This window comes from Myotis lucifugus, unplaced genomic scaffold (genome assembly GCF_000147115.1).
Source record: "Myotis lucifugus unplaced genomic scaffold, Myoluc2.0 scaffold_780, whole genome shotgun sequence".
In the NCBI taxonomy this organism is placed as follows: domain Eukaryota; kingdom Metazoa; phylum Chordata; class Mammalia; order Chiroptera; family Vespertilionidae; genus Myotis; species Myotis lucifugus.
In genome coordinates this window covers 36,118-55,748 of record NW_005871828.1, presented here as the reverse complement: position 1 = coordinate 55,748, position 19,631 = coordinate 36,118, and the positions used below count along the sequence as shown (strand labels likewise).

The following is a 19,631-nucleotide window of genomic DNA, read 5'->3' as shown; positions in this document are numbered from 1 at the left end:
TTTTTTAATGTCCTATCTTTAAAGCAACTGACTGCCTCTTGTAAGAACTTTCCCCACATCTAGTGTGTGTATGTGCAGTTTAGTACTTGAATAAGTGCCTCATTTGTTGTTTCATGTATGTAAATCGTTCACAAAACGAGAGGCTAGCATTTTTCTTTCCCATTCAGGGTGACAACAGAACACATAGCTGTTGCCGAGTAATTACTTGTCTAGAATGACCTAACGCCTCAAACTTGACCAGAATAATTCTATTGTACAAACCCTCCCTTTCCTCTAGTGTGGCCAGCATTGTCACTTTCCCCAGCACCATGTGAGGTTAGGGGGTGGGGGGTGTTCTGGTGAACAAGAATGTATTTATCATTTCAGAGGTTTATAACATTGAGTAATGTGGCCACAGACTTCTCAGGAGGAGTGGGGCTGATTAGATCCCATTCAAAATAATTTATATGGGAATGTAGTGTTGGAGAACTACGGGAAACTTTCCTGAGGAGGTTAGCATTCCCTCAAATTCAGAATCTGAATTTAGGTATCTTTACTATTTCCATAGGAAATATTAGGGGCTGGGCTCCAAATTGCCTGGCTGAACTCCTGCTCCATGTTCTTGAGATGATTAAAAATGGGTAGAATAGGGAAGTGGATGCATTTTCCTCCTGCTCTTGTTCTTGTAATAGCTTTTCCTCCCTTAACTAAGAGATTGGGTCTGGAGCTGAGTACAACTATAATATTTTGAAGTATCTATTTTCTCTCTTGTAAGCAGGACTTTCTCTTTCTAAACCAAATGTGATCTCCTTACTGGAGCAAGGGAAAGAGTGATGGAGACAAAGTGACAAGAGGCCTAAGATCAGGTAAGTGAAGGGCAATCAGGCAGGAAGTGCCTTTACAGGTAGTTCAGCTCACAGATATATTACCTGAGTCATATTATCAAAAATAATAACTTTCTCTTTCCTTCATGCAACACCGTTCTAAACAACATAACTTTCAAAAATTCCTTTCCTTAATTTGTGGTAAGATGTTTCAGAAAATAAGGACTATGATTTTTACTTAAACTAAAATACAGATAATTCCTATCTTATACAGTAAAAGAGATGTCAAAACACTCTTGCCACTGAAAAAAGAAAACAGACTGTGGGTGTCAGTGTGCTTTATTTGTCATTGCAAGAAGGTGCTGTCTAGGTTCATAGTTGCTTTCTTTCACTCGATTTTAGCACATAAATCTGTTACATTTTTTTCATATTTAACACGTTTGTTATAAGCTGTGGTGCTTTCCAGAAGATAATAAAATTAGCTTGTTTTTTTAAAGATGAAATTTAATAACAGTGGCCAGACACATTGAGATATAAAAGCACCAGCAGTAGAAAAGTATATGATGTTGTGCTTCAAATTACTTGTATACTGTAATATTTCAGTTCAAATTTGTATTGTACTGTTACAATGGAGAAATGGTGGTGATATATAGTGTGACTGTGTCAATACATGTGAAGCGGTAAATACCCAGTTAGACCGTTTTGATCCATGTGGTGTAAGACGTTTGTATTTCAGACATACAGTTACCTTAAGTTTGCATAGTCAAGGTGTGAGCAAGTCATGTGAAACACTCCAGACTGCAGCTATTATACCTCTGGACAGTTACAGGATTTTCTTAATCTGTTGTCATGCTTATTCAATTATCCACACACGATTACACCATCACCCGCCCAGTGAACATGTCTATCCCCCATAGAAGAGCACGTTCAGTAATCATTCACACAACACAGGGTACCTGTCCTCGATTATGACTCCTTGCGTAACAGTTTCTGTGTGAAACCTTGTCTGAATTAGAGCTTACCTTCTGAGTAATCATCTTGGATACAATCAAACTCAGTGGACGGCAGAATGACTTTCAGCATTGGCACACTCCTAGTGCAGCAGCCATGTCTTGTGTGTGTCAAATATGGTTACAGCTGATCACTATGACCCCCTCAACTGAATGCAATGTTGTTATTATGAGATTGAGTTTAACTGTTATTTATAATATATTCAAAAAGTCTGCTTCAAGTTGGGATGCAGTATTGAGAAAGCAACTAGGTAAAGCAGATAAATATAAAAAATCATTTTCAAAGGCATCACCGAGATGTTTCTCTCTCATTGATGTTTCTAACTCTCTATCCTTCTCCCCTCCTCTCTGTAAAAAATCAATAAAATATATTTTTTAAAAAAAGTCCTAAGTAAAATATTAATACATTGACTATGGTAGTGTATTAAAGTAGTGCTATATCACATCAAGCAGGTATTAACCAAGAATACAAAGTGGTTGAAAATTTAAAAAGTATTATTACTATATGTAATAGTATAATGAACACTCTTTTACCCATCACTCTATTTTGAGACAGACCTGGAAATGCCATATTTGTAAGTATTTCAGAATTTATCTCTGAATAAGCACCTTTAAAAAGTAACCAGGACATTATCACACCTACCTAATTAGCAATTCCTTAATATCGAGTATATAGGCAGTATTAAAACGTGTTATATCATGCTTTTAAAACGTTTTTTCAGCTTATGGCCCACATAAAGTTCATACAATTTTTCCTTATTGCTCATACAATTTAAGTCTCTTAAGGTTTGCCTTTGATAAGTATTCCTGCGATGCCACCCAGTAACAGATAAAGGGATGAAGGAGGGCTCCAGGATGCAGACGTGTATCCAAGTCCAACCCCGAACCTGCCCCTTGCCTTAGAGTCAAGTCCAACCCCGAACCTGCCCAGCCTCCTGCAGACACTAGCAGCTCCCGGCGGCGGGGACGCCCGGTTCACCGGCGCCTGCTCCCGCCTCCGAGGGCCTCACCTAGGCTGTCCTGGGACCGTGTCCCACCCCGCGCGCGCCTGACTTCACGCCCCCGGTCCCCCGGCTGCTTTCGGGGCAGGGCCCTCCCCGCCCCTAGCAGCACTTGGCTGACCGCTCCCCGCCTCCCTTTCCTTCGCCGCCTTCCCTCCGAGTCTACGGGCTCCGTCGCGCTCAGCGCCCGCGCTACCCGGCCTCCGCGACAAGGACGAGAGCGGCGCCCCGCACCCCCGAAGCCGCCGGGAGGAGGGCGGGGCTCGGAGCGCTCTCGGGCCGGACTACGTTTCCCAGGGAGCCCCCGCGCCGCCTCGCGAAGGGGATTCTGGGCTCGCGTCACCGCCGCAGCTCGGGGCAGAGGGACCGCTGCGCGAGACGGGAAGTGCGCGGGGCCTCGCCAGGTGCGCGGGGCTTGGGCCGGGCCCGCCGGAGGGCGCGTGCGGAGAGGAGGAAGTAATCGGGGAAGACCCACAGGTCCGGTCCCGCGCTCTGGCTCTGCACGCCCGCCTGGCTGAGGCCTGAGCTCGCAGCGAGGAGCCGGGGCTGCCCGGCCGCGGTGACCGAGGTCCCTCCCGTCGCCGCCTCCCAAGGCTCCCTCGTCGGTTCGCGCAGGAGGTGCCCGAGCGGTGTTCCCCTCGGGGTGGCCGGGCCAGCTGTTCCCACGGGGAGTTCCCCCTGGAGGGAGTGACTTCTGCACCAGGGTGGGCTACTTTTTTCCATTGCCCTGGGACTTGTATTCTTCGCCGGCAGGGGGAACGGAAAACGGGCCCCGGCTTTCCCGGGAAGCGGACGGCGGGTTTCCAAGCTGGGGGGGGCCCCCCGGCCCCCGGACGAAGGCCTTCGTTTACCTGCCCCCCGCCGCCGCCGGGGTGCGGCGGCGGGTCCAGGCGGCTCCACGGTTTCGCGCGCGGGCCTCCCCCGGCGTCGCTGAAGGCGGCCCGCCTCCTTTCCGTGAGCGTTCGGGCACTTCCTAAAGGAAAATTGTGCCCCTAGAAGAGACCCAGCGTGGTACCCTCGCTGTAAGTCTGTGGCAGACGAGGCTGGGCAGCTTTCTGGGTGCCAGTTTGCTCTAAAAGACTCATTGAAATGTCAGTCTTATTAATATTTTCAGTGTTTTTTGTTTTGTTTTGTTTTTTTTAAAATATATTTTATTGATTTTTTACAGAGAGGAAGGGAGAGGGATAGAGAGTTAGAAACATCGATGAGAGAGAAACATCGATCAGCTGCCTCCTGCACATCCCCTACTGGGGATGTGCCCGCAACCCAGGTACATGCCCTTGACCGGAATCGAACCTGGGACCTTTCAGTCCACAGGCCGACGCTCTATCCACTGAGCCAAACCGGTTTCGGCTATTTTCAGTATTTAAAATCAAGCACTCGCCCTTTGCAGATGCCAAATACTCATGAACTTATTCAGAGTATAAACAGATCCTGTTCTCTTATGTGTTTATTATTATTATCTTTCCTGTTCTCTTTTATCAAGAAGTGTATACTCCATGCCCGGCCCATGTGGCTCAGTGGTTGAGCGTGGACCCAGGAGGTCAGGGTTGGATTCCCATCAGGGCACATGCTGGGCCTGCAGGATGCAGCCAATGGATGGTCTGCTGTCATGGATCTTTCCATCTCTCTATCCCTCTCCCTTCCTCTCTGAAATCAATAAAAAAAATTTTTTTAAATATATTAGAAAGAAAATAAAAACATATTAAAGAAAAACAAGCCGAAACCGGTTTGGCTCAGTGGATAGAGCGTTGGCCTGCGGACTGAAAGGTCCCAGGTTCGATTCCGGTCCGGGGCATGTACCTGGGTTGGGGGCACATCCCCAGTAGGAGATGTGCAGGAGGCAGCTGATCGATGTTTCTCTCTCATCGATGTTTCTGGCTCTCTATCTCTCTCCCTTCCTCTCTGTAAAAAATCAATAAAATATATTTAAAAAAAAAAAAAAGAAAAACAAAAAGCAAATGCTCCATATCCCTGAGTGAAGCACTGTCCCTGACTAGGTCTTGCCAGTAAGGACAGGGCCCTGTGCCTGGTGTAAGAGACCCCTTGGTCAGCTGTGGGTCTCTTTGTACCTTTGTTCGGTTTCTTGTTCTAGGGACTGGGAGTAAAGAGGAAGAAACACTAAACTTTCCCAGATAAATTAGGGAATGACACAGAAAGGGAAGACATTTGATCTTGTAGAATGTATTGGGTTTTTGCCAAGAGGCAAGAAAGGAAACAACATTCCTGACATAAGAATAGCATGTGTTACCATGGTGATAGGAAAAAGTGTGGGTAGTTGTGGAGAGTGGCCACCGTGTTTGGACAGGTTCAAGCTTCCAACTAATGAGAGGGCACAGTCCTTTCATGGCCACATGCAAGTGCTAGCTTGGAGGGCAAAGCCCTCCCAGCACAATTGTAGCCAAAGGTTATAGTTGTAAGTTTGAACCTATGATCCGAACACATGGTCCCACATGTCTGAGTGATGTGAATAGAGTTCAGGTGCATGTAATTGATTAAGATCTAAACCCACGAGAATATTGTAAACATCTTGACCACGCCCTTACTTTGCCTCGTGGAATTTTCTTTATTAATAAAAGGGTAATATGCTAATTAGACCAGGATACCTTCCGGACAAAGCCATGGTGGCAGGGCCGAGGCAGAGGTGGTTCGGGGCAATCAGGCCAGGAGGGGAGGGCAGTTGGGGGGCAAGCAGTCCAGCAAGGGTGGCAGTTGGGGGCGAGCAGGTTGGCAGTGGGGGGGTATTTGGGGGTGAGCAGGCCAGCAGGGGGGGCAGTTGAGGGCGAGCAGGCTGGCAGCAGAGGGGCAGTTGGGGGCAAGCAGGCTGGCAGGCAGGTGAGCGGTTAGAAGCCAGTGGCTCCGGATTGCGAGATCAGGCCTAAACCAGCAGTCGGACACCCCCCGAGGGATCCCAGATTGTAGGCCGGGCTGAGGGACACCCCCCCCTTCTGTGTACGAATTTCGTGCACCGGGCCACTGGCTATAAAATAAAGACATGGCTTGTAGTCCATGGTGCTGTTGCTAGCTCTCCATCAGAGAGGACAGGGTCCCACCCAGACCCAGCTTTTTCCTCTTGTCTGTCTTTTCTCAATCCTTCACCGTCCCCTCTCAGGCTCACTGAACCTGGCTGAGCTGGCACAGCACATAAGGCGCCCAACGTGGGGCCTGAGTGCGGGGAAATTGTGATTGTGGGGTGAAAGGAGGCTCCGTTAAGGCAGAAAGTGAAAGTAGGGTAGGGAGCAAGGTTCGGTAATACTGGGTGTAAAACTTGGGAAATTCATGATCACAGGAAGGGGATCCCTAAAAACAATGCTTAGTGAAGAAAATAAGCAATAGAGAAAGTAAGCGGTAGAAAATAGGAAGGTAGAAAATAAGCGGTAGAGAAGAGAAAATAAGATAAGAAATAGAAGATTGAAAATAAGAGAAATTACAAGATAGAAGATAAGAAATAGGAGATAGAAAATAAGAGGTGGGAAATAAAGTAGAAATCTCTTAGGTTTTGTTAAGCTACTGTAAAGCAAAAAATGGCTGTGGTTGATGTTTGAGGAAGTAACTTTTATTTCTGACACAGAAGTGACCTACATTGTAAGCTCTTGCGGCAGTTGCATTGTTTCTGGGCTTTGGTTATTTCTGCTTGTACGACCTGATAGCTCCCTGGAGCTATAGGTCCAGACCAGAGTTGGAGGTCTCCAGCTCTGCAGGACCGAGGGCTGCTCATTTCCATGCAGCAGTGGCTGAAGAAGCTGAGGAAGGGACCAGACTTCTGGCTGAGCTGGTGCAGCACATAAGGCACCCAGCGTGGGGCTGAGTATGCCATGGCCGAGCGGGCTTGCCACAGGTAGTGTGATGGACCTTTTAGGGCTAGTGAGGTAGAGAAGGGCCCAACCCAAAAGATACGAAGTGCATGCTAAGGACTAGGTCCATTTTCTTGTAAGTTCTGGGAGACCAAGAGAGAATCAAGGAGTGAAATTTGTGTTTTACAGAAATGATGCTGATGTAGACACTCACTGGCGTGGGAGAGACCAGGGGCAGAAAGCCAAGTTGGATGTCTAAGTTGAGAATATGAGGGCTTGAACCAAGGCATAGCAGCAGGAATCCAAAGCAAGGTATTTAGGAGAGGGGCTTTACAGGATGTGATAACTGCATGTTGAGAGAGACACTACCATTGCTGGGTCTGTAGATGTCACACTTTGTTGTTAATTTACTTTTTTAGAAGGAATGTGTTTTCTAGGGATGGTATTCCAGAATGGGAAAGAATTACTCCGGGAATGGGTGAGGTTGGTGATACTCAGATTTCAGAGTGTCTTGAAGTGTTTGTAGCTGACAAGTTGGAGTCAGTCCTTAGCCTTTTGCACGTTGTTGGAACCGGCTATTTTCACAGCAAGTTTCAGGCAGCACTTTTGTTCTTTGGGCAGGTGTGTGCACACGCCACGCAAGGTAAAGCTGGCTCTCCCCATAGTGGGATCTGAACAGGCCGCCTTCTTTTGACATCTCATAGTTTTCAGCTTCAATAATCTCTGCTTGTTTAGCTGATGTCTTACATGGCATCGTTTCTTAATTTAAGGGATTAACGTCTTTCAAAACTTGAAATAAAAAGCAAAATCATTTTATTTCCTCCATTCATGTGGAAAATGACGAAATGCCAGTCATCTCTCTCTAGATCAATGGCTTGTTGTATAGGAAGTACCTCAGGAATGGCCGGGTGGAAGGGCTGCGTAGCACAAGGTGTGTGGGAAGGGTCTTCCCTGCCTCGGCACATGGTCACCAACCGGCAGCTCCAGGTGTTCTCTTCATTAACTAAGAATTCTTACCCTGCGTCTGGCGTTGTTCTATGTGCTTTATAAATAGTGACTCCTGTAATTATCCTCGGGACCCTCTGAAGTAGGCACATTTCATCCCCATCGTACAGATGGAGAGACTGGGATGTGGAAAGGCCCACACGCTACCAGGAAGTAATGGAGCGGGTTTTGAACCCAGGGGTCTGGCTGCAGAACCCATGCTGTCGGCCACAGTTGTAACTATGCACCTGAGTCCGGGACGAGGATAGAAGACATCTTGGTCTCTTCATTTTAGACATTGGTCCTGCTGTGAGCCCTACAATGGGACAGACAGTGGGGACAAAGCAAGTACATGTGTTGTGTCTGAAGATACCCCGAGCCTCATTGAAAATAGAGACTGGAAAAGACTGAGGATGCAATGGTTAAGCTAATCATAATGTTTGAAAGCATTAGAGAAGACTAGGAAGTACCAGAGATGAAAACTAGGAGAAGGAAGCAAAGTAAATAAAGAGCTTCAAGAACAGTTGAGAGGCCAGCAGTGCCCTCTGTAATAGGTGTCATTGGTGAGACTCGTTCAGTGGTGTGGGGGGCAGAATCCATAGCGCTGTTGTTTATATAAATGTGTATAAAATTGCAGTGGAAATTGTTACTATCTCCAGAAGAGAAAGGGGGCAAATCATATTAAAGAGAATAAAATACAAAAGAAGTATAAATGTAGACAAAATAAAAATATTTTAACACAGTAATCAAGAGATTGAAATTTAAAATATAGTCTAAATTTAAAACAAGTTAAAAATGCAATGTTTATAGACTTCTGCTTCTGACCAAGATGGAGTAATAGGGAGTGGATTTATCTTCTTGCCCAAACAACTCAACAACAACAAAAAGGCAAAGTACATGAAACAATTGTTTGAAGACACTGGATGTCAGACAGTGCAGGACAGTCATCTCTGTGAGATGGAAAACCAACGAGGCAAGCCCTCTGGCCGCCCCAGCGTACTGCCTGGAGAGGGTCCCAGGTTACAGCAGAGGAAGGTGAAACTGCATTGGAGCCAGCAGACTCACAGAGTGTTGGGCGTGAGCAGCATCTAGAACACAGTGAAGGGCAAACTGTCACCCTCAAAGAGTAAGCAAAAATATATTTCAACAACAAAGGTATAGAATGGGAGGAAATATTTTTATATGTTCGTATTGATTTTTAGAGAGAGGAAGGGAGAGGAATAGAATGATAGAAGCATTGATGAGAGAGGAACATCATCAGTCGGTTGCCTCCTGCACGCCCCCACGAGGGATCGAGCCTGCATCCCTGGCATGTGCCCTGACCAGGAATCGAAGTGGCAACCTCCTGGTTCCTGGGTCGATGCTCAACCACTGAGCCATACCAGTGGGACGGGAGAAAATATTTAGAAATCATCTATATCTGATGCTGGCTTAATATCCAGAACATTTACAGAAATAAAACTTAACAACAAAAGTCAAACAACCCAAATTTAAAATGGGCAGAGAACTTGAACAGACATTTCTCCAAAGAAGGTCATACAAATGGCCAAAGCACATGAAAATAATGCAAACTAAAGCCGCAAGGAAATACTACTTAACAACTACTAGGCTGGCTATAATAACTATTTCAAATGGAATAACACATGTTGGCAACTTTGTGGGAAAATTGGAACCCTTGTGTATTGCTGGTGTGAATGTAAAATCATGTAGCTGCAATAGAAGTGTTTTGTGGGTCCTCAAAAAGATAAACCTTAAAATTACCATATGACATAGCAATTCCACTCCTAGGTATATGCCCAAAGTAATTGAAAACAGGGACTCCAGCAGATTCTTGTATGCTAGTATTCATTGCAGCATTATTCACAAAAGCCAAAAACCAGATAAATGGATAAACAAAAGGTGGTCAGTCTTTACAATGGCATATTACTCAGCCATGAAAAGGAATGAAGTTCTTACAACATCATGGATAAACCTTGAAAACATGGTAAGTAAAATAAGCTAGACACAAAAACACAAATATTGTATGTTTTACTTAGATGATATTACCAGAATAGGCAAATTCATAGAAACAAAGTAGACTAGAGGTTATTGGGTCTTGAGGGGAGGAAGGACTATTGCTTAATGTTTAGGAGTCTCTGTTTGAGGAAAAGTTTTGGGATTAGTAGTGATGGCTGCACAACATTGTAGATATAATCAATGCTGCTGAATTGTACACTTAGCAGAAAATTTCGTATGTATTTCACCATAATTACAAAGACTAGTAATGTAATATACTGAAAACCATTTAATTTGTATGCCTTAAGTGGGTAAATTGTATGGTATGTGAGTTATATCTCAATAAAGCTGTTTTAGAAATGTACAAAGGCAAAATAAAGACATTTATTTTGTCTGACTTACAAAAGCCGAAACAATTTGTTATTAGCAGCACACGTTACCAGAAATGTTAAAAGATGTCCTTCAGGGATAAAGGAAATGAAACCAAATGGGAATCAATCTCTACAACAGCGGTTCTCAACCTGTGGGTCCGACCCCTTTGGCGGTCGAACGACCCTTTCACAGGGGTTGCCTAAGACCATCCTGCATATCAGATATGTACATTACGATTCGTAATAGTAGCAACATTACAGTTATGAAGTAGCAACAAAAATAATTTTATGGTTGGGTCACAACATGAGGAACTGTATTGAAAGGGCCAGAAGGTTGAGAACCACTGCTCTACAAGAAAGAATGACGCACTGCCAAGTACACAAATAAAGGTATATTTATTTATTAATATTTAAGTATCTTTAAAAGATAGCTGGCTGAGCATTAGTTTTCTATAGCTGTGTAACAAATTTCCACAAATGCAGCAGCTTCAAACAGCACTCACTAGCTCACAGTTCTGTGAGTCTAAGTCTGAAGACATGTGGCTGTGTTTTCTGCTCTAATACCTAACAGCTGATAGCAGGTGTTGGCTGGTGTGAGTTCTCAGCTGGAGGGTGTGGCGGGGGGCGGGGTGGGGGGATGCACTTCCAAACTCATGCTAATTCCTGGCAGGATTCTGTTCCTACAAGGCTACAAGGCTGAGGTCCCTGTTTCTGTGCTGGCTGTCGGCTCCCCCAGACGGCCCACACTTCTTGCCACATGGCATCTTGTACTTTCAGGCCAGTAATGCTCACATGTTTCTTGTGCTTCAAATCTTTGACTTCCCTTCTGCGATTAGCTGGAGATATCATATTTCTTTTTTTTATATATATATATTTTATTGATTTTTTACAGAGAAGAAGGGAGAGGGATAGAAAGTTAGAAACATTGATGAGAGAGATTGATCAGCTGCCTCCTGCACGCCCCCCACTGGGGATGCGCCCGCAACCAAGGCACATGCCCCTGACCGGAATTGAACCCGGGACCCCTCAGTCCGCAGGCTGACGCTCTATCCACTAAACGAAACCGGTTCGGCAATATCATATTTCTTATCTGTAAAGTGAGGATGTTAGATCAGGTCAGTTTTTGTTTTGTTTTTCATTAGATTTCCTAAAAAAGGATTTGTGGTAGTAAAATAATTTGATTCCAAATGAAATTTAGCGTTGAACCTTGGAGGTTTGGGGGGAAAGGCAATGTACGTACCTCTTCCTACTCCTGGGAACTTGTGGAGTATCTCTGATGTTCCTCTGTGGTGGTTTTTGAGTTATATCCTGCTGGGAAGAGGGAGTATAGGCTGAGGATTTATGAAGCGTCCCAGGCACAGCTAACTTTCCTCGTGTTTCTTTCTTTTCTCCAGCTTTGCCTTCTCGGATCTGGATCTCTCATTCCTCAAGAAAGCATCAACAAGCACACAGAGGGCATGGAAGCCCAGTCACTCCCTGCCCGGTTCCCTGTAAGCTGAGCTGCCTTCTTTGTTTTCCAGCTGAGAATCTCTTTTTGCTTAAGTTCTGAAATTCCTTTGCCTAGAACTTCAGAAATTGTATCTCAGACATTCTTCTCCAGGAGACTAGCACCATTTATTTGTTTTATTGGTAGAAATGTTTTTATTTCCTTTCTTATAAAAAAAATCTCAAGTTTATGAGTAATGTGGTCAATAGTTAAGTGAGGTAATATTGAGGAATGAAGCACTTTTTGTCAGCACTTTTAAATAAAAGTGCTTCTTACAGTTTCTAAACCTAAAGCTTAGTAGAACTGGTTTGGGGACAATAAGTACCTTTTAGGAATTGACCAGAATCCAACACAAATAGTACTGACTCCTCAATAAATCTGGTTCACCTTCTTCCCTCCCCCAGTGCTCTCTGCCTAAACTCTCTGTCAGGATTCAGAAAAGGGAGAGAGACAATCTGGCTCAATGCAAACTTGTTTCATGTTGTAGGCACTGGTGACCTTCAAGGATGTGCTTGTGAACTTTACCAGGGAGGAGTGGAAGTTCCTGGATGCTGCGCAGCAGGTCATGTACAGAGATGTGATGCTGGAGAACTATAGGAACCTGGTTTCCTTGGGTAAGACGAACCTCTGTTTTTGGAGATGCACTGCCTGTGATGGTTTTGGTTCTTCATTGACCAAAAGGTATGGAGACCCTGAAGCATGGATCAGAGTATGAGCTTGGGTTCAGGGACCTAATATCCTTGGGGCATAGAATAGGGGTTTTTATACTCCTCCTTTCATGGGGGAATTAGTTCTGATGTGTTGAATTTATGAAATGCACATTTTGCTTCCTCTGTAGCCTTACCTTATCTGCTTTCAGAAGTCCCCATGGTTGGGGCTGGTGTTGAATCTGGGAGGGTCCTCTGGGTCCAGCTCAGAGTTCTGCAACCCTTGCCCATTCCGTATCTTTCACTGTGAACAGGACATCGACTTCCCAAGCCTGATGTGATCCTCCAGTTGGAAAAAGGGGAAGAGCCATGGCTGGTGGAGAGGGGGACTCACCAAGGTGCCCATCCAGGTGAGGATCAGACAAGCTGCATTGCAGACAGTAGCCTAGATAACCCATTGGTCTAGCATCCCTAGGGATAGTGGTCACTAGTTCTTATTTCCTCAGACATAACAACTAGTGACCAACTCTTAGCATCACCGTTCTCTCATTTTTACAGAATCATTTTTCTGTCTTTGCCTGTCTTTTACCTTTCACGTAGTCCCTCCCACAGCCTTTGTGTGTGGGCTGGGCACCCCAGCACCCGCCGTTGTCCTGAGTTCTCTGCCAGTTAGGAAACTGCAAGCAGAGCTCGTCCGTTCCCACTGCTCGTTTCCTCTTCCCCGGAGCTACTGCTCTCAAGCACCTGTGCTCTCACCACACTCTTGCTCTTCATTTAATGTTTTTTCAATTTGTACCTATTTTATTTTCATCTTCATATGTAAAATGCAAATTGTTATGTGAATTCCGAACATCACTTCTGTTCCCTACTTCCCTGTACAGAAAACCAGCCTTCCAGGCTGAGACAGAAAGTACTCTCTGGTTTTCCTCTTCCTTTGTTCTCTGTAAGTGATCTTGTCACAGATTTTCCTTTCTGAGCCCAAAACTCAGACGTTTCCCCCCTAAGCCCTCTTTGGTGTTGCTCGTCCAAGTCATGATGCAAATACCCAACTTCACCTGAGCCGAACAGCCAGGACACTTACCATTGACCAGTGGGGGTTAGTACAGGCACAGCTTTCTAAGCCCCGTGCTGCCTGTATCATTTCTGTCTGACACCTAATGTCTAAGTCTGTCAGGTGTGTCCCTGCACTCAGGCTGTAGTGCTTTGGTGATGTAGATCAGAGGCATTGCCTGGCATGACTGCATTCGTGGTTTAGGAACATTATATTGGCTGTAGTGTGAAGAATGCATGTCATGGGGAGGACCTGGAACAAATAGACATATTAGAGTCTTACATCATTAATAGTAGGATTAGATAATGGGAGTGCCACCCTTTCTGTGGGATTTGTTTTATTGCCCCCCCCCCCACTCCCACTCCCACTTCACTGAATACCCTGATTCCAGTCTGTGGTTTCTCCTTACTCTCTCTGCTCCTTCTATGCACTGTGTTACCTAGCACATTTCCTGTGTACTGCTGTATTCATCTCTGTTAAGGTTTCAGAACCATGTCTGAAAGCAGGTCTATATGTCTTATATTTTTGTCTCCACATACATCCCAACATTCTAATGTTAATTTTTTTTTAGTTATGCAAACCTTTTTCATTTATTTCAGATTGGGATACTGCAGTTGAAATTAAAGCAGTTTCCAATAAGAGCATTTCCAAAGATAAACAATCCTATGACATTAAAAAGGAAGGAATGGTAAAGAGTGATCTGTGGTATCTGTCATTAGAAGAAGTCTGGAAATGTGAAGATCAGTTGGACAGGTATCAGAAAAACCAGGACAAACATTTGAGGCAAGTGGCATGTACCCAAAAAAAAGTATTTTCTCCAGAAAGAGTCAGTGAACATGGTAAATTCAGGGAAAACTGTCTTCTTCCTGGTCAGCTAGTACAGAGAGAGTATTTCCATAAACAAGACTCATGTACTAAAAGTTCTAAAGGTGATTTAGTTATTAGTGGTCATCAGGAAAGCTCTGTAAGTAATAGCAGTGAATGTAGCCAAACCTTCTGTCGGAACATTCACCGTATTCAATTTTCAAAAACTCAAACACGAGATAAAGCCTACAAATGCCCAGAGAATGATAACTCTCATAGGCATGGCACATCCCATGGTATATCCAAGGGTATGCATAGAGAGAAACCGTATGAATGTAAGGAATGTGGAAAATTCTTTAGCTGGCGTTCTAATCTTACCAGGCACCGGCTTATTCATACTGGAGAAAAACCCTATGAATGTAAAGAATGTGGAAAATCTTTCAGCCGTAGTTCTCACCTCATTGGACATCAAAAGACTCACACTGGTGAGGAACCCTATGAATGTAAAGAATGTGGAAAATCCTTCAGCTGGTTCTCTCACCTTGTTACCCATCAGAGAACTCATACAGGAGACAAACTCTACACATGTAATCAGTGTGGGAAGTCGTTTGTTCATAGCTCCAGGCTTATTAGGCACCAGAGAACTCATACTGGGGAGAAACCTTACGAATGTTCCGAATGTGGGAAATCTTTCAGACAGAGCACACATCTCCTTTTGCATCAGAGAACACATGTTCGAGTGAGGCCCTATGAATGTAATGAATGTGGGAAGTCTTACAGCCAGAGATCTCACCTTGTTGTACATCATAGAACTCACACTGGACTGAAACCCTTTGAGTGTAAAGATTGTGGAAAATGCTTCAGTCGAAGCTCTCACCTTTTCTCACACCGAAGAACCCACACTGGAGAGAAACCATACGAATGTCATGATTGTGGAAAATCCTTCAGCCAGAGTTCTGCCCTCATTGTGCATCAGAGAATTCATACTGGAGAGAAACCATATGAATGTTGTCAGTGTGGGAAAGCCTTCATTCGGAAGAATGACCTCAGTAAGCATCAGAGGATCCATATTGGAGAAGAGATTTATAAATGTAACCGTTGCGAAATTACGTTCGTCCTCAACTCTCCATTTATAGTACGTCAGATAGCTCACACTGGAGAGCAGTTCCTAACCTGTAATCGGTGTGGGACAGCACTTGTTAATAGCCCTAACCTTATGAGACACCAGGCAAGTGATATTAGAGAAAGTACATATTAATATAATGAATATGAAAAACTTTTCACAAAGAACAGTAACTTTACTTAGCTTTGTAGAACTCTGGAGCAGTGGTTCTCAACCTTCCTAATGCCGCGACCCTTTAATACAGTACCTCATGTTGTGGTGACCCCCAACCAAAAAATTACTTTCGTTGCTACTTCATAACTATAATTTTGCTACTGTTATTAATCGTAATGTAAATATCTGATATGCAGGATGTATTTTAATTGTTCGTGACTCACAGGTTGAGAACCGCTGCTCTGGAGAGAAGCTGTACATTGTAATCCATGTGGAAAGGCTTTCAGTCTTGTACTGTCCTTTATTTTTTTTGCACTGAGGACATCATGAACCCATAGTGTGTGTATGAATTCATTTCTGAGGGTCAATTAACAAATTTTCACATTTTATGAAAAATAATTGTTTCCATACAAAGGTTTTCTCTTCTTGGAGAGGATCCTAAATCTTTAGTTTCTGTCCATGACCCTAAAAAAGTTTAGGAAGAGAATCTGTCTTAATTCTGTATAAATGGCTCTCCTGTGTATAGGGACTGACCATTATTTGTCATTCTCTAGCAAACAATATATATGTTAAATGTTCAAGAGTAAAATGTTTATATATTTCCCAGGAAAAGAAATCTAGAAATGATTGTGAGAACCACAAGCTTTCAGAACTAGAAGGAAAATGATTCTGGTTAACTCATGCTCTTTATTGTACGTTGAGACCCTGTGAATTGGTTTAGGGCTCACGTTTTGAAAAAGGGCTGTTTTTATTGATTTTTGAGCAAGTGAGAGACACCGATGTGAGAGAAAACATTGATCGGTTGTCTCCCACAGGCGCCCTGACTGGATGGAACTGGCAACCTGGTTATGTGCCCTGACCAGGAATAAGATTGGCAACCTTTTGGTGCACAGGAGGATGCTCAACCAACTGAGCCACACCAGCCAGGGCCAGGTTCACATTTTGAATGAAGTCAGACCCAGATCTAGATCACAGGCCCCTCCATTACTGGTGCTCTCCTCAGTGCTTACATATGTGTAACATTCCTATCAGAACCAGTTTTCATTGTAAGCAGTGGTTCTTTGTGTGAATGGAAGAGAAGCCCCTTAACCGAGCCCCTTAGACTTTCTGATAACTTATGGCTGTTTTTCTCAACTGTATAATGGAGGTGCTACCAGTGTCTGCCTCAGGGAGTTGTGTGAATTCGTGTGATAGCGTGTATCCTGTATGTAAAACTGCCTGCAAATAGTGCTACCTGTGTTGGATAGTAACATTATCAATATTACTATTTTTAACATCCTAAGGAATGTGGGAAGAGATGTGTCTATGGATGATCACTGAAATAACATGATAGTGCAATTTGCAATATAAAAATGTATAATAAAATGCTTATTTATAGTGTATCCATGTAATATGCTGACATTAAAATTATGAAAAGTTCAGTAACAGGAACAATGTTAAAGCTGTCATGTGGTATGAAAAAAGCATGATAAAAGTACATAGGGATTGTCCTAGCTGGTTTGGCTCAGTAGGTAAAGCTTCGTCCTGTGGACTGAAGGGTCCCAGGTTTGATTCTAGTCACGGGCATGTACCTTGGTTGTGGACGCATCCCCGGTAGGGGGTGTGCAGGAGGCAGCATATCGATGTTTCTCATGTATGTTTCTCTCTATCCATCTCCCTTCCTCTCTGTAAAAAAAAAAAATCAATAAAATATATATTTTTTAAAAGTACATAGGAATAAAATCAAATATGCAAAAAAATAAGTGAACTGTAAAAAATGAAATGAATGTTGCTCAAAACTCTTAACTTGTCAGATTAATAGTAGTCTACATTTTGGGGATTTTGGCATTTACTTTTTTTTAAGTATTTTTTTTTTTTTAGAGAGGAAGGGAGAGGGATAGAGAGAAACATTGATCAGCTGCACACTCCCTACCGGGGATGTGCCCACAACCAAGGTACATGTCCTTGACTGCAATCGAACCTGGGACCCTTCAGTCTGTAGGCTGACACTCTATCCACTGAGCCAAACCGGTCAGGGCTAGCATTTACTCTTTTTTTCTTCTTTCAACTTTTCTGTTCTTTCCATCTCTTCTAAGAATACATTTAGGATCAGGAAAATAATCTTGTCAATGACGGGATGTTTTCCAAAGTTCTTATCTACAAATAAGCTAGAACTGTAAGGGAGATTGAGAAGGTCACAGGATACAAGATTAATATACAATAAACTTTTATTTCTATGTACTAGCAGTGAACAATTTAGAAATGAATTCAGAAAAACAATCTCATTTACAATGACACAAAAAAACGGAAGAGATAATGAAACAAGCAAGGTCTATATAGTAAGAAGTGCATATTGTGGAGATTCCAGAAGATGTGATATAGAACACACAAAACATGGTAAGTGGAGTAATACTAGTCCAGAATGGGAAAACATTGTTAAGATGGCAATTCAGAGTTTGGCATGTCTTCAAATGTTTGGAGTTATTAAAGTGTAAATTAGAACTGTTACCATATGACCCATCAATTCCATTCCTTGAATTTAAAAAAATGACCATGTAAAAAGATGGCATGTGTAGTAATTCACAGCATGTGAATGGACAAATTTTGTTTTAGCCCTATAATGAAATAGCACTCAGTAATAAAATGTAACAAAAACAACAGCATGGTTAAATCTCAAAAAACATTCTAAGTAAGTCAGACATAGAAGAGTATATACTATATGACCCATCTATAAAATTTTTCAGAACAATCTTATCTAATAATAGACAAACATGGTAATTGACCATACCTTCGCTACGCCTTCCATTGGCTAATCAGCATGATATGCAAATTAACCGTCAACAAAGATGGTGACTAATTTGCATACTGCAGGCAGGGCGGGCCAGCGTGAGTCGCCATCCCGGCCCCCGTGTGCCGCCTAAGCCCTGCCCCCAGCCGGGACCCCCATGTGCTGCCCTGGGCGGCGGGGCTTGGCAGAGCGATTGGCCAGAGGAAGCCCTATTCTCGCAGGAATCCTCCTGCAATGGGCTTGTAGTCCTACCTAATATAAGGCTAATGTGCAAATTGTCCCCTTGAGTTTGACCACTCACTATGATGTGCGCTGGCCACCAGAGGGCTGCACAGAATGAAGGAAGTACCAAGCTGGCAGTGGGAGGAAGGAAGGCCCAGATTGGCCCTGATCACCAGCCAGGCCTGGGGACCCTATGTGTGCTCAAATTTCATGCCCCAGGCCCCTAGTCTATAATGACAACAGATACATCAGTAGCTGCCTGTGGCTGGGGGTGGCAGAGTAACAGTGCAGACAGGACCATAAACGCCCTTCATATGGAGTGAGGCTGTATGATGTGTGTAAATTATACCTCAAAGTTTTTATTTGAATTTGGAATTCAGAAAACCATGGACTTTTGGGAAACAAAAGCTGCAGCTCCAAGTGAATACTAATACCAATAGAAACTATAGACAGCCTGATATGATGTAGCCAATCTGCTAAGCCCTTTAATGCATTAGATTATTTCTATAACTTTGAGGAAAATAGTAATATACCTTCTATAGTTAGGGCAAATTGACAGTAAATGGTGGAGCTTCATTTGAGAAATAACTAGCAAGTATGTGGCAGATCTCAATAAAATAATGTTTGACAGAGTAGAAGGTTTTATAAAATTAGCTATTGTAATATAGAAATTACTTTTCAAAAGATTGACACATTTAAAAGGTTCCACACACACACACACACACCAAAAAGAATGTTTTTAATGCCACTCACTAATTTTTGGGGGGTGGGACTAATTTTTATTAAAATGTTCTATTTTTTAAAAAATACATTTTATTCATTTTTTACAGAGAGGAAGGGAGAGGGATAAAGAGTTAGAAACATCAATGAGAGGGAAACATCGATCAGCTGCCTCCTGCACACCCCCTACTGGGGATGTGCCCGCAACCAAGGTACATGCCCTTGACCAGAATCGAACCAGGGACCCTTCAGTCCGCAGGTCAACGCTCTATCCACTGAGCCAAACCGGTTAGGGCTAAAATGTTCTATTAATATGTAATACATTTTTGAGTTGTTAAATTGTAAGTTAGAACTTTTACCAAAAAGCATGGACCTTAGTACACTTATACCACTGCCGTGTTTGTTCTGTTACTGTCAATTACTTTAATTCCTTGTATTAAAGCCGACAGGGCTGCAGCATAGCCACTCCCGGCCCTCGGCTCCCCCCCCCGCCCCGTGCGCCGGGACTCCCGCGGAGGCTTCTGGGAGTTGTAGTTCGTTCTGCCCTCGGTGTCACGACGCGATTCCTGTGCGTCCCCGTGGGCCGTCAGCGGCTCCCTCAGGCCGGAGCAGCTTCGCTCCGCAGCGGGCGTCTGGCAGCCGTTACCCGGTGCGGTGACAGACTGGAGTGGGCTCCTCTCCCCGGGAGCCGCCGCGCCAG

General features: G+C 43.8%; 1 protein-coding gene across 5 annotated transcripts; it reads left to right on the top strand.

Annotated features, from left to right (window-relative positions):
- The first annotated feature begins 72 nt into the window (after positions 1-72).
- ZNF10 (zinc finger protein 10) lies at positions 73-16,653 on the top strand. 5 transcript variants are annotated; one of them, XM_023747023.1, is made up of 6 exons: positions 6,503-6,920; positions 11,353-11,448; positions 11,932-12,058; positions 12,406-12,501; positions 13,742-13,925; positions 14,328-16,653. In XM_023747023.1, the coding sequence occupies exons 2-6, from the start codon at positions 11,416-11,418 to the stop codon at positions 15,202-15,204; spliced, it is 1,317 nt and encodes a 438-aa protein (XP_023602791.1). In that variant the 5' UTR covers positions 6,503-6,920; positions 11,353-11,415; the 3' UTR covers positions 15,205-16,653. The 5 variants fall into 5 exon arrangements, with proteins under 5 accessions (XP_014303694.1, XP_023602788.1, XP_023602791.1 ...); XM_014448208.2 differs by lacking the exon at positions 6,503-6,920 and adding an exon at positions 73-845 and having other exon boundaries at positions 13,742-16,653; XM_023747020.1 differs by having other exon boundaries at positions 6,502-6,920; positions 13,742-16,653.
- Positions 16,654-19,631: the final 2,978 nt, after the last annotated feature.